The sequence below is a fragment of the Gymnoscopelus braueri genome, assembly GCF_963280865.1.
Source record: "Gymnoscopelus braueri genome assembly, chromosome: 24".
In the NCBI taxonomy this organism is placed as follows: Eukaryota; Metazoa; Chordata; class Actinopteri; order Myctophiformes; family Myctophidae; genus Gymnoscopelus; species Gymnoscopelus braueri.
In genome coordinates, this window is record NC_137626.1 from 14,030,757 (window position 1) to 14,045,215 (window position 14,459).

General features: G+C 42.2%; 1 protein-coding gene across 1 annotated transcript in view; it reads left to right on the top strand.

Moving 5' to 3' along the window:
• Window positions 1-10,849: 10,849 nt before the first annotated feature.
• The window catches only part of LOC308080139 (interleukin-1 receptor accessory protein-like 1), a gene marked incomplete at both ends in the record, with an annotated part of 619,302 nt that continues 615,692 nt past the window's right edge, over window positions 10,850-14,459 (top strand). The window contains one exon of the mRNA XM_080421907.1: window positions 10,850-10,937. Within this exon, the coding sequence (XP_080278033.1) occupies window positions 10,850-10,937 (88 nt within the window). The remainder of the gene's footprint in view (window positions 10,938-14,459) is intronic.

Consider the following 14,459-nt stretch of genomic DNA (forward strand, 5'->3'; position numbering starts at 1 on the left):
GATATCATGTACTTTAAAGCATAACCATCACCACCTAGAATATTGTCTCCGACTCCTGTTGCCTCATCAAATACTGATTGATCCAGAATTCCGCGACAGTGGACAGTCAGCAGCGTCATCGTGGGATGAAAAACGAGGCTTAAAGGTTTAGTTCACCCAAAAAAAATACTTTTTTTCTTTCGATTTTGTCACCCCATGGAGACCTTTTTGTCGCCTTCCTAAGCCAATCGGTTGTTGACCGGTGGACCGGTACGCAGCGGTTCCGGGAGGAGACACAAATGAGACTCTTTGTCAAAAAAAAAAGAATCGCCTCAGGTCTTAATGGGTTAATATATCACAATAAGGTATTATTGGGCTTAACTACTATCCTGGGTGGGCGAACATCCTGTGAAAATTGCTGATCTGCAAGCTCACAACGCATTACAGTGTGATGCGTTGTGAGCTTGTAAATCAGCTTGTTTGGCCACTGATCAGCTCAATCCACTGGAGCAGTTCGGGGGTTCGGGCACTTCAGAGGTGTTGATTCTTCCTGCCGTCCCAGGGGATCAAAGCAGGAACCTTTCGGTCCCAAACCGTGCTCCTCTAACTCCAAGGTCATCGCTGCCACGACTAAGTATAGCCAGCCTGACCGCCGTCTCATCGACGTCACGACTCTGTCTCGTCCCGTGAGCTTGACAATGACCTTGGAATGAACCTCCCCTCCTCAGTCAGGACGGCAGATTCACTCCCCAGTTTCTGCTGAAAAACTTTGCACTGTGTGCAAAGTTATTTGTACACTGTTCCCTGTCGTCAGTGGTGTAAAGTAACTAAGTACATTCACTGAAGTACTGTACTTAAGCACAATTTTGAGGTATGTTTTACTACACCGGAGTATTTCCAATTTTCAGTACTTTTACTTCTACTCCACTACATCTCAGAGGCAAATATTGCACTTTTGCTCCACTACAATTATTTGAAAACTTAAGTTACTAGTTGCTTTGTATAGATTATAATTATTATTACAAAACATACAGTAACCACTTCAGCCCTATTATACATTCCGGCCGTTTGAAAATAGCAGATCTACAAGCTCACAATGCGTCGACGCATTGTGAGCTTGTAGATCTGCTATTTTCAAAAGATGTTTTTGACAACTTGTACAAACTTGTGAATTGGGACATTCTAATCACTCAATACTTTTACTTTTGGTACTTCAAGTACATTTTGATGCCAATGTACTTTTACTCAAGTCAATTTTGAATCACGGACTTTCACTTATAACAGAGTATTTCTACATTGCAGTATTGATACTTTTACTTAAGTAAGAAATGTGAGTACTTTTTCCCACCACTGCCTGTTGTTTGTAGACTAGTGTTCACTGTTCATGCCTCTTTACTCTCATCTTGCACTGTGTAAGTCCCTTTAGATAAGAACATTTGCTAAAAGACCTAAATTGGAAATTGACTAAATGGAGGCCATGGTGACTTGAGATTACCATCTATTTAAGTGTATCTTTTGCTGGGACGGGAGCAGTCAGATGTAAACAGAAAACAGTGTGGGTGGGAGACTGGGAGTGATCAGAATCTCTGTGGGGGTGCGTGGGAGAGGGGTCTGTAATATCGCGGCATAGCGGGTGGCTGGAAAAAAAAAGAACATTCTAGGGCTGGAATAAACACATCAGGTCAGAGTACCTGAGAGTTACCTGCTGGGAGGAAAAAAAAAACTCAATATTTTGCTTGTGTATTATGTCCATATATGACTTAACTACTTGAACGTTGTGAAAGCCAACACCACAGAAAACTATTTTAGAACATATTTTGTGTAATATATAACCCATTATTTTGTTCATACTGTAAGTGAATTAAACAGGAGTAAGTAGGTCGGAGAGGCTTATTGTCGGTAACAGTCGAGAACGCCCGGAGTTTATCCACGTTTCGCAATGCTGACTATAGACCCCTGGGAGATGGAGTGCTGAGATGGAGCCCAACCACCCAGTACTTGCCGCCATCCAAGCCGTGCTCATATGCTGAGTTGGCGGTGCCTGGGATCGAACCCATGACCTTGTGGTTCAAAAGGCGAGACCTCTGCCGACTGAGCTTACCGGGACGCATACGTTTTTTACATAAGGATAGTTTATTGGTTGATTAGAGCATTGGTTCTCAAAGTGGGGTCCGGGGACCCCCAGGGGTCCTTGGGGGGGGGGGGTTCCAGGGGGTCCCCAGCAAAATGTGTTAATATAGCACCACAATCATTTTACCCACCTTAACCTTTTATACTGTTGCTATTAAAAAATAGCAGATATACAAGCTCATAGCGTGGCACGGCGCTATGAGCTTGTAGATCTGCTATTTTTGAAAAATCGTGAAAAGGTGTGCAAACCTTTTGAATATATATTTTTTAAAGTGAACATTTGTAACTCAAATATTTGCTCCTGGGGGTCCCTGGAACAACATATTTTGAGATGGGGGTCCGCGGCCAAATACTTGTACAACTACATTTTGGGGGTCCTTGACATGAAAACGTTTGAGAACCACTGGATTAGACCTAACTGCGCATGCTTAGAAAAACTGAACCTACACACCTGTAGATCATTATCATTGATTATTGAGTTGACTAATGAGACATGGTGCACAGTGTTGGAAGCACACAGCTTTTTGTTTGTCATCCTAGCTTCTTATTTGACAAGAAAAGGACATTTTTTGAAAGAATGGTGTAACCTGCACTTAACTGCACTTACCTGTAAAGAAAGTGTACTTCCTGTAGTGTAAAGTTTGATGAACCTACCTGGATTTGGAAAGTAAAACAACATCAACCTTTTATATAAGGAGTCCTGCGTGTGAGTATTGTTGTGATCTGCGTCATAATAACCCTGGATGAGAAGAAAGTCTTTTGGATTCGAGTCAAAACCCTGTCTCCTGCTCACTTTGAAAACAAAGTGGCTTAATGAGGAAATTAAGTTAACATTTGGCTATTTTACCATGGCCGGATCTACCATATGGGCAATCTGGGCATGTGCCCAGACACATGAAAAGAGCCCTTTTTTTTTTTTTTTTTTTAGCTCCACGGAAATCTCACCCATTCTCTTGTTCAATCGGAATGAAGGAGCTTCAGTGCCCAGGGACCCCCAGGGGTGCTAATCCGGCTCTGGCCATTATAAACCCCCATATCGTCTCTGTTGGGTGGAAACCTCATACATCCAAAACTGTTGCTTTTCAGGATTCAAATTCAAAAGTATCAAAAGTAGCAGATCTACAAGCTCAAAACGCGCCGCTTCGCGCCGCGTTTTGGGCTTGTAGATCTACTACTTTTGATACTTTTGTGTGACGCTGTGGTAGGATCAAGTAGGACATTTATTTATGAAATATATGAGGTTTCAGAATCAGCTGTATTGTCACATCACAGGTTAACAGAAGTAAAGAAGTGGGTGAAATTAGTTTTTGTGCATAAAATCCCATAAAAGAAAGAAAAAGAAGCAGGGGGGGGCAAGGGGGACGATGAAACAAATGATCTACATATTTACACACGGTACCTGAGATAAGATATAAAGGTGCATGAGCATAGCAGCAGATGTATACCGTGCATGATATACTTATGGACGTTTGTTAAGGTGCTGGAAAAAAAACCCACAAAAGGGGTGTGCCGATATATCGTCCCGCGATATATCGCGATACGTTTTCGTGACGATATGTATCGTTTTGGGAAAAAAATATATCGTTTAAAAAAATTATTATTATTTTTTTACAATAATAATAATAAGGCATGCAAACAGCCCCGAGGTGAAAAGGGTGACAATATGTTGTTGTTTTTTCGGGTCAGGTGTCATACTATTGCCCTATTTGGATTCAAAACGGCTATTGTAGCTGAAAAGCTACAAGTTCGCATATCTGAATAATGCAAAAACAGAATTATTTTTTTGCATTTGCTTTTTTTCTCCCCCATATATTTTTCGTAATAAAAAAAGTGCGTATCGTATCGTATCGAAATCGTATCGAAGTTGTGAGCCAAATATCGTATCGTATCGTTTGGTGAAATTAGTCGGCACACCCCTACGCACAAAGACAAGTCAGTGCATTGTACATGGGATTAAAGGTGCAAAATATCAGTGTGTGTCGACCGCATAATCCACATAAAGTAGACTGACACTGGTATAATCCGCAAGTAGGTCCATGAGGAAGAGCATGTCGTTGCTGCCCGACCGCAACGATATAGGTATTGAACCAGGGTTCCCCAGGGGTCCATACTTGGTCCCCTTCCTTTTAAAAAAAAGTACAAAATCAAAAAAGTACAAAATAGATTTAAAAAAAAATAGCAGATCTACAAGATCATAGCGCCGCACTCGGTGCCGCACTTTGAGCTTGTATATCTGCTATTTTTGTAGTGTAGTGATACAGATGCGTTCCAGGTCTTAATGGGTTAAGTGGCTTGATTCAGTATTTCGATATTTCATATTAATTTTATCCGAAAATAAATATGCAAACCCATTGTAACTTCAAACTCCGACCATTATAACCGCGGTAGATTCATTGAAAACACACGTCCTTTTGGTTCTTATCCCCTTTTGTCCCCTTCCTTTGCTTTTATCCCACTGCACCAAATCTTTTTTTGATGAATTTCCAATCTACAAGCTCAGAACGTGTCGCGGTGCGATGCCTTGTGAGCTTGTAGATCTGCTGAATGTTCGTTCACCTCAGAATAGGGATGCTTGGGTCCCGGGTGTGGGTAACTTTGTTTGACATGATTACAAAAGTTGGGGAAAGGCCAACTTTCTTTGACGAAAGTCCTTCATGCGATAAGAGCGCTGTGCGTTCCCTGTGAGCATCGGAAGGCACCTGTGTGACAGTAGACGCGGCTCGCCTGCTGGAATGATGACTCTTGTCCCCGTTTATTGACAGAAACCGGCGAAAGGGCCCGCTGTGTAAGATGAGAGCTTATTTAGTTGTTTTCCCTGCAGCTTCATTAAACAGGGCCCTGAGCACAGAAGGGCTCCTGATTGAATTGGGCGGTCGATGGCGTCGTGGGGCTTTTGGAGACGCGGTCGGAAGGAGGACTGATGCTGCTGCCTGTTGACCGAGCAACCACGACAACAACAACAAAAACACAGAACAAAGATTTTTTCCAAATGCTCAGAAATAGCAGATGCATGGCCTGGACAGCTGGCGCTACGGCAGCTATCAAGGCCATACATCTGCTATTTCTGAGTCAAGGCTCAATGTAGCCTGACAGCGCGTCGCGGGTTCGAGTCCCAAACCCGGCGGTCATTGCTGCATGTCACTCCCCATCTCTCTCCCCATTTCCTCCTGTCCTTTCAATAAAGGCATAAAAGCCCCCCAAAAAAATAATTAAAAAAATAGCAGATGTTCAAGCTTGTAGCGTACGTGACACAAAGTTGTGTGAGCTTATATATCTGCTAAAGTTGTGTGAGCTTATATATCTGCTAAAGTTGTGTGAGCTTATATATCTGCTATTTTAAATAGCCAATTTAGCTGGGGACCCCCTGGAAGCCCACCAAGGACCTCTGGGGTCCCCATACCCCACTTTGAGAACAACTGATTTAAAAAAGTGATTCTAAAAAATATCAGACCCTGAGTTTGATATGCGTTAGGCCAGTGGCTCTCAAACTTTTCATGTCAAGGACCCCCAAATTGACACTTATTAGCCCGCCGACCCCCATTTGAAAAGATATGCCAGGGACCCCCATAAGACAAGATTTTTACAGCTCTAGCAGTGATTCTCAACCATTTTAATTTCAAGGACCCACAGTTTGACATGCATTAGGCTACAGACCCCCATGTAATGGCATTTCTATCTCTGGGACCCCAATTTATATAGTAAAATCAATGTTAATGTAACTCAGAGTGTACAAATAACGGGTGCATTTGGTTCCATTTATACAATCTCAGAGTTACAGACCCATCAGGGTCCATTTGGTTCCTAATATCCATAATTTAGCTGGGTACCCCCTGGAACTCCCTCAAGGACCCCTGGGGGTCCCCGGACCCTACTTTGAGAACCAATGCGTTAGGCCACAGACCCCAATATTTCATCTCCGGGACCCCCAATCCTCAGTGTTTATTTAACTGTGAGAGTGTACAAATGGTTCCCTTTGTTCACTGTCAGAGTTATAGACCCATAAGGGTCCATTTGGACTCCTGGTGGTCTACACGAACCTGACATTGAGAGTGGTTTTAAACATGAATTTTCCGTTTGCTGACGCCAGGTCTTCCGTAACAACGTTCATAAACAACAGATGGTGTAAACCAGAGCATGCTACTGTGAGAGAGAAGGTCTGTTGCCCAGACAACTAGTGGTAGGTTTAGAAAAAACTAAAAAAACATACTACCTGCCGAGAGATATCTCTCACGTGTCGATGCTGAGATGATCGGTTTACAAAAATGTTTAGTCCCTGTCCTGGGTGGATCAGATTTGGCTTTTGGTCGTCAAAGAAAAACCGGCATGAATGCAGTGTCGTGATTGGTCGAAAAAGATGGCTTCCGGGGGAAGCCTTGTATAGACACGCACTCTGGGCCCTATATTACGTGCCGCCTTACCCCTTATGCCTAAACTTTTTTGCCATTTTTTACTATTTTGAAAAACATTTTTAAATAGTTCAAATAGACGATCTACAAGCTCACACCGTGTCGCTGTGGGTCAGGCTATTTTCACTATTTTAAAACATTTTTCAAAATCCTAGATAACAAGACCAGGAGACCTGGTTCTGCCAGACCCAGAATAAGTACTTTATAAGATCAGAGCACTACGTCACCGGACTTCACATGACGTGTCAGCCTGTGTCTATGCCCATGTATGGACGAAAGGGGGACAGACTTTTTTGGCTGGGGCCGGAGGACAAAGTGACCATGCCCATGTATGGACGAAACAGGTACAAAGCCTCATGTAAGCCCGACCCCTTGGGTCTGGCAAAAATGGTCTAATCTCCCATTAGGGGCAGGTGGGTGGGTGGACCTCTGACTTCATTCTGACTCGGCCATAAACAAACCGCGCCCACCTCACTATGAAAACATAACCATATAACCACGAGTCAGCTCCATATATGGGCACAAAAAGAAAGTTATGGCATGAAGGCGACGTGTAAGATGGGGGCCCTTTCTGCCATGATTCCTTACCACACTTTTCTCCTCGTTGAGATGAGAGAAGCCTGGGAACGAGGTCATATGTGGACATGACGAGTTCATCCAGCGCTGCAAGCGGATTGGCTGAGCAGCCAGGCGGGGGTGGGGTCTGCCCTGTACTTTTACCATGATGATGTCCTCACCACCACAGTATAGCCCCACACAAACCCCCCACGCTGGCACGAATGCTCTGACGTCTTCTCAAACCTCCAGGTTGAACTAACACGCTCTGTACCTCCTGCACGTCCGCCTACCTGGGTGCAGATAAGGAGCGCATGACTCCATCCTCCTCACAAGCTCTCACCAGGCCTACTCTCTCTCTTTGGACAAGCGGGGGGGCGGTGCTGTGTGGATCAGGTCCTTTGATTTCTCCAGCAACCTTGTGCATCATACAGCCCCTCCTGCTGAGAGGAAAGGCTAACAGAGATGCAGGTGGATGCCCCCCGGATGCCCCCCCCCCCTGACTATCTGACTGGAAGGCCACAGTGTTTAGGGTTGCAGGACGATGGATGAGTTAACCCATTAAGTAAGGCCTGAGTCCGATTCTTAAAATGCTTTCTAAATCCTAATAGTTAAAAAAAAACAAAAAACAAAACAAAAAAAAAAACACAATTTTTCAAAAATAGTAGATCTACAAGCTCGTAGCGCGGCACTCGGTGCCGCGCTATGAGCTTGTAGATCTGCTATTTTTGAATAGCCAAAGAAATCTAAAGTGACACAGATGCGTTCCAGGTCTTAATGGGTTAAAGGGATATTTTTGTTTGGGGTCATTTTGACGTCTATACTCAGTCTTTTGTGAGCACCCCAGACAGTTTTTAAGTGGCTTGATTCAGTATTTCGATATTTCATATTCATTTTTATCAGAAAATAAATATGCAAACCCATTGTAACTTCAAACTCCGACCATTACAACCGTGATAGATTCATTGAAAACACACGTCCTTGGTTCTTGTGACTGATATTGTCTGTGTTCTCGCTTGGATATTTTTCTCGTTAATCTTTTTTGGAAAAAAGAAGAAAAAAAAGAATAATAAATTAAATGAAACTAGTAATTGAAAAAACACGGCCCCCTCACGTATTAGAAGAACAATATCGGTCACCAGAACCAAGGACGTGTGTTTTTCAATGAATCTAACATGGTTACAAGGGGTTTGTACAGGAAGATAAAATGAATATATCAACTATCTAAAAACTGAATCAAGCAACTTCAAAAATGTCTGGGGTGCTCACCAAAGCCAGAGTAGAAGTTCAAATGACCCCCAAACATGTTTGAAAGTGAAATATCTCTTTAAGCCTGAGTTATACTTCATGTGGGAGTTTGGCACCAAAAGTAACCAATCTATTGAGCTTGTACTGTATCGGCTATTCTTGGTGCATGACACCTGCGCACAACCAAGAAATATCAGGCATACTGGGGCCCGACAGGTATACCGTCCTCTCTCCCTTCCTGTTCATACTGTACACTTCTTCAAAGTCAACTCCTGAGTCGTGCCCACATGTTCTTGGACGACACTTGCTGCTACTTTGGCGCGTGTCAAGGACAAACAGGAAGAGGAGTACAGGGGCCTGGCCGAGGACCAAGACAAAAAAAAAGAGAGAAAGATATGCCATGCCATCTCCGGTGTACTGTGTACTTTCTGTATCTGCGTGGAGTAGTTGGGCGCCTTTTTAGGAAACCGGAAGCAGGTTTCCAATGGAAGAGTGAACGTGAACACAGCTTCTGAACTAATCTCTAGGTTCATTGTCACTGAACTAAATATTGGACCGGATTGTCACAAGCACTTAATCCTCCCAAGATTTTCATACTAAAATGGCTTTTTTCAGAGCGACAAATCAGGAGAAAATCAGGAAAATGTAGGCCGAATAAGCTTATTAGCTTCAGCCTATACATTTTTGTGTCATAATAACTATGACTATGTAATATCATTTATTATTTTTGTTTTGTTTTAGTATTGCTATGTTTTATGCACATGGAGTGTATTGTTTACATGGTTGAGCTGATGACCAAAATAAAATTTGCAAAGTGAAACTTGGTTATCGACCTTTCTCTGTCCCAGCAACGCACTCTCGTGAGATCTAGTGCCAGTAAACATAGGACGTCCGCGAGGATCTGTCGCCGTGGACGGCGCCCACTTGTAGGATTCGTGTACCATTTCTCCTCTAGTGGTCTTATCGTTCAAATCAATCCACTGCTGAGGGACTTGGGTGGCTTGGGTTGTCACCGTTGATGGGGTGGTTCACGCCTACTGTAGAAGTATCTGGGTATGCATCTGGACAAACAAACGGGACCGGTCACTAATGTTTTACACAGTGTAGACCGGGGCCTGAGAGATTTGAACTGTGGGCCTGGAATGACCTGGATTTTTTGTTTTTATAGTATGTTGGTGGTTTTATTGTATTTAATTGGTTATGTGTACAGTTATGTTTTTAAATTCTGATTTAGCCGTGAGGCATTTCCTCTTGATTTGTATCTGGTAGACAGTATGTATGTTTGTTTTGGCTTGTCTTTTCAATTAGAAAGTATCATATCAAAGGTGGGTCCGTAGTGTTATGCATATTAAACTGGGGGTCCTTTTTATTACAAAAAGAGAATGGACAAGCAGCTGGTTGTGGTAAAGAGACCGCTCTGTCCTTGGTTCTGGAGATGTTCAGAACTATATGTGTTTTTTGCACCGTGTAGAGGGTTTTGCACAGGCCATACTTTCTGGACTATGTATAGATTTATTTCTCCCACTTCAGCACAATTTGCTCTGACTATTCACTCGGTATGACTGTGAATGTGTGACTCACTGCAAATTACATAGCTGTCTCTCTCGTTACCAGTTACATACTGTATTGCACCCTTTACTATTATAAATAGTATCTCTCTCTCTCTCTCTCTGTATATACTTTGACTTAATTGCCCATGCTGTGAGTTACCTGAACACTGGAATTTCCTTCGGGATCAGTGGTAGAAAGTAACTAAGTACATCTACTCAAGTACTGTACTTAAGTACAATTTTGAGGTATTTGTACTTTACTTGAGTATTTCCAATTTCCAATACTTTTACTTCTACTGACCACTACATCTCAGAGGCAAATATTGTACTTTTACTCCAGTACAATTATTTGAAAACTCTAGTTACTAGTTACGTTGTAGATTTGGATTATTATTACACAACATACATTACCCACTTCAGCCCTATATACATTTCGGCCATTTGAAAATAGCCGATCTACAAGCTGCACAATGAGTGCAAAATGAATACTTTTGGTACTTTAAGTACATTTTGAGGCCAATACTTTCGTACTTTTACTCAAGTACATTTTGAATTCTAGACTTGTAACTTGTAACGGAGTATATCTACATTGCAGTATTGATACAAAAAAATGTAGTACTTTTTCCGCCTCTGTTCGGGATCAATGAAGTATCTATCCATGTCTGCCCATCATCATTTTCTATCGGCTCTCAGCACGTATCATTGAGTTTAAATGTTTGAGCTTTGACCAGACAGCACATTAAAACCCATTCCCCCACTCAGCCGCGACCCATTTACACTGTAATTATTCATTTGATCCCCCCCTTCCCATTCATCCGACGCATCAGTGGTTCGTTTCAGACCGGGAGAGACACACACACACACACACACACACACACACACACACACACACACACACACACACACACACTCGACGAAGCCCCTGAAACTTTTCTTCCTGACGTTTTTTCTCCTCTCCTGTATAGGACTGGTGGTGGAAACATGAAAGCTCCCGTTGCTCTCCTGCTGCTGCAGCTGCTGCATGCCGCCGTGCTCCACTGCATGAAGGTGGTGTCAAAGAGAGGTTCAGGTACGTCTCTGCTTTTTTTTAATATACCAGCTGGTCGATATTCAGTCAGTCACTGCGCTAGAAGTGACTTTTTCCATCGCTTTCTTGTGTCTTTCTCCTCATTGGCCTGTGCTTTAAGCCAATGGGGGGAGCCCACGATGTCTTCCCATACTCTGAACGGCTGTGTCACGTCGTCACTGCACTGAATTAGTTGGCGCGACACGTTCTCTCTCTCTCCGCTACATAAAGAGGGGACGTGCATCAGTTCAATAATGTAAACATGTTTTATTTGATTGATGAATGGCCCAAACAACACAGTTTTGCCGAGAGCACCCCGTCCCCCATCTGACCATGTTGTTGGTCTGTCTGATGCAATAGCCTAGTTAAATTATTAGATTATTGCTTACTCTGCAGCCGCAATGATCGGCACTCGTGTCAGGATTATATTACATAACAATTGATAGATTAATAAGGGTGAAATTTGCTTTGTCTCTGAAACAGTGTTCAACAAAGGGGTTGAATATTTTATTTAAAACTGCAGTTTTTATTAGAAGCCTAGTAGTTGTACAGTAGGTTATTTTTGTTTGTGCACAGTTACATGTTGGTTTGGTTGCGCCTGTAAGAGTGCATGAATAAAACTACTAGTGAGCTTTAGATGCGAAAAGCACCTTTCACAATTTAAAGTTAGGGTAAGTGATTTTCTTTGGTTAAAGTAAGTGTTAAATAGCTCTATATTCTGATAGTACTCATTGCTATAGAGTGTTTGTTCATTAAAAGGAGTCTCCTTGTCTCTCCAGCTCTTTATAAAACAGAAAATGCATTTTCGTTTCAGTTTCAGTTTCATTTCCAATTTTATCCAATCAGGATAGAGAACTCAATCAGGATATAGATTAAACAAGTGAAATTGGAAGTGATGACACTAAGAAATGAGCAGGCAAAATTGGAACTGGAACACAATTTTTTTTTTGACACCTACCGAAAAATGTATTTTCTGTTTATTAAAGAGCTGGGGAGACTCCTGTTACTGAACAAACACTCTATAGCAATGATTACTACAATCAGATTATGGTGCTTTAACCTTTTAACAAAATACTTTTTGTTTTAACCCAGAAATATCACTTACCCTACCTTTAACTCTTGAGTTTAATATAGTTTGATTGAGATGCAACAGTCATGACGGTGCTTTTCAAGGGTTTTAGCTCAGCACAAGCTGGTATACTATGACTGTGTCATTTCTTGTTTTTCTCTAACGTCCCTTTTTGACGACGAGAGCTGTAAAGTGAACCGTGCCGCACAGTGTGATGCATTCCACAGGCTTCTTTGCAGCTACAAAGTTACAGGCTACCATTCATTTTCAATGGAAGCCAGCTTACACGAAGTATACAACGACGTTTGTAGCTGCTACAAAAGCTACAACAGCAAAGCTAGCAAAAACTTGCTGGTTTCAACTTCAGCTACAAAGATATAAAGCTACAAATACACTGTGTAGTTTTGTATCCTTTTATCTGCCGGTGTGAACGCACTATATACTGTACTTTCAATTTGTTTATAAAATATAGAAAGTTGCCGAGCTTCAAACTCACAACGCGCCGCGTTGAGAGCTTGCATATCGGCTATTTTTCCGCTTATTTTATGACGTTGCTTCCTCCTTCAGGGGGAAACGTGAACATAAAACTATCACAGTTGCGGAAGATTCTGGGCAGTGGTGGAAAAAGTACTCAAATTATTTACTTAATTAAAAATGTACTTGAGTAAAAGTACAAAAGTTATTGGCATAAAAATGTACTTAAAGAACCAAAAGTAAAAGTACTAAATATTTGAAAATAGCCGATCTACAAGCTCACAACGCCTCGCGATGCGACGCGTTGTGAGCTTGCAGATCTGCTATTTTCAAATAGCCTATGTATAAAATAGGGCTAAAGTGGTTAATGTATGTTTCATTATATCATAGTTTATATCTGAAAAGTAACTAGTAACTAAAGTTTTCAAATAATTGTAGTGGAGTAAAAGTACAATATTTGCCTCTGAGATGTATTGGAGTAGAAGTAAAAATATTGGAAATTGGAAATACTCAAACATGGTACTTAAGTACAGTACTTAAGTAAATGTACTTAGTTACTTTCCACCACTGATTCTGGGTTACCCTTCATAGTGGAATTGTGCCATGACTGGGTAACTACAGGTGCTGAGGGGAAGGCCACCCCCCTCCCCCTCACACAGGACGTTAAAAATCAAGGAATATTAATCGGTTTGTGTATTATTATATTGCGTTTTGTAAAGAAGAAATTGCCCTTCACTTTGCTGTGTGTATACTGTAAATCAACACGGATGATTAAGCAACATTATGTTCTGATGGCGCTCCATGCCCTATACTGTGTTATGTTAAGGCCTGTGATACTTTGTTACGTGTGCATGACGCATAGTGAGGTTTCTGAAACGGGACACTGCAGCCTCTTAACGTTTCTCTGGGTGTTAGTTTGATTGCGGATGTGGAACGGTAACCCCTTCGACATCCCCACGTCGATGAGGACAGAATACTCATTCCAAAGCCTATCGGTATGCAAGTAGAATGGTGCTGGAGTCAGCAGGAGTGGACATCGCACCGCTCCGGCGCGCGGGCACTCGGGCGAGCCTCGCGGGGCTCAGGTCCGTTTTCTGTCAGCGTGCCTTTGAATGTGTTTTCCATGTGTTTAACCCATTAAGACCTGAAGCCGATTCTAAATGTCTCCTAAATTTCAACAGTTTTCTGAAAAACGTATGTTTCTATATCAGTGGTGCTCAAACTTTTTCATGTCAAGGACCCCCAAAATGACATGTATTTGGCCGCGGACCCCCATCAAAATATTTTGTTCCAGGGACCCCCCAGAAGCAAAGATTTGAGTTAAAAATGTTCGCTTTAAAAATATATTATGTTCAAAGATTTGCACACATTTTCATGATTTTTCAAAAATAGCAGATCTACAAGCTCGTAGCGCGGCACTCGGTGCCGCGCTATGAGCTTGTATATCTGCTATTTTTGAATAGCCTAAAGTGTAAAATAATGCTTTTTAGCTCAAATCAAAAAATGACACAGTTCCAGGTCTCAATGGGTTAAGGTCAACGTCACCTTGTTCCCCTTTGCGTCTGCGTTCCGTCATGAGTCCCAACGTGTTTGGTCGGACTACCCTGAACGTTGGAAAATCTTTGCATCTGACGTTTGGTTATGAGTTAAATGGTAAATGGTGCATTTATATAGCACTTTTATCCAAAGCGCTTTACATAGATTGTGCATCACATTCACCCATTCACACACACACACACACATTCATACACCGATGGTGGAGGAAACCATGCAAGGCACCAACCTGCTCATCGCGAGCAATTAGGGGTTCAGCGTCTTGCTCAAGGACACTTCGACACTAACTCTGAGGCGTATTTTTTCATCTACAGAATAGGCCCGCCGCCGAAATGAAAAGAGAAATGGACGGTTGAAAGCGTTGGATTTTTGGCTGTGCAGGAACGGTGCACATTCTTTAAGAGTCTCGGTTGAATTTAGTGTTACAT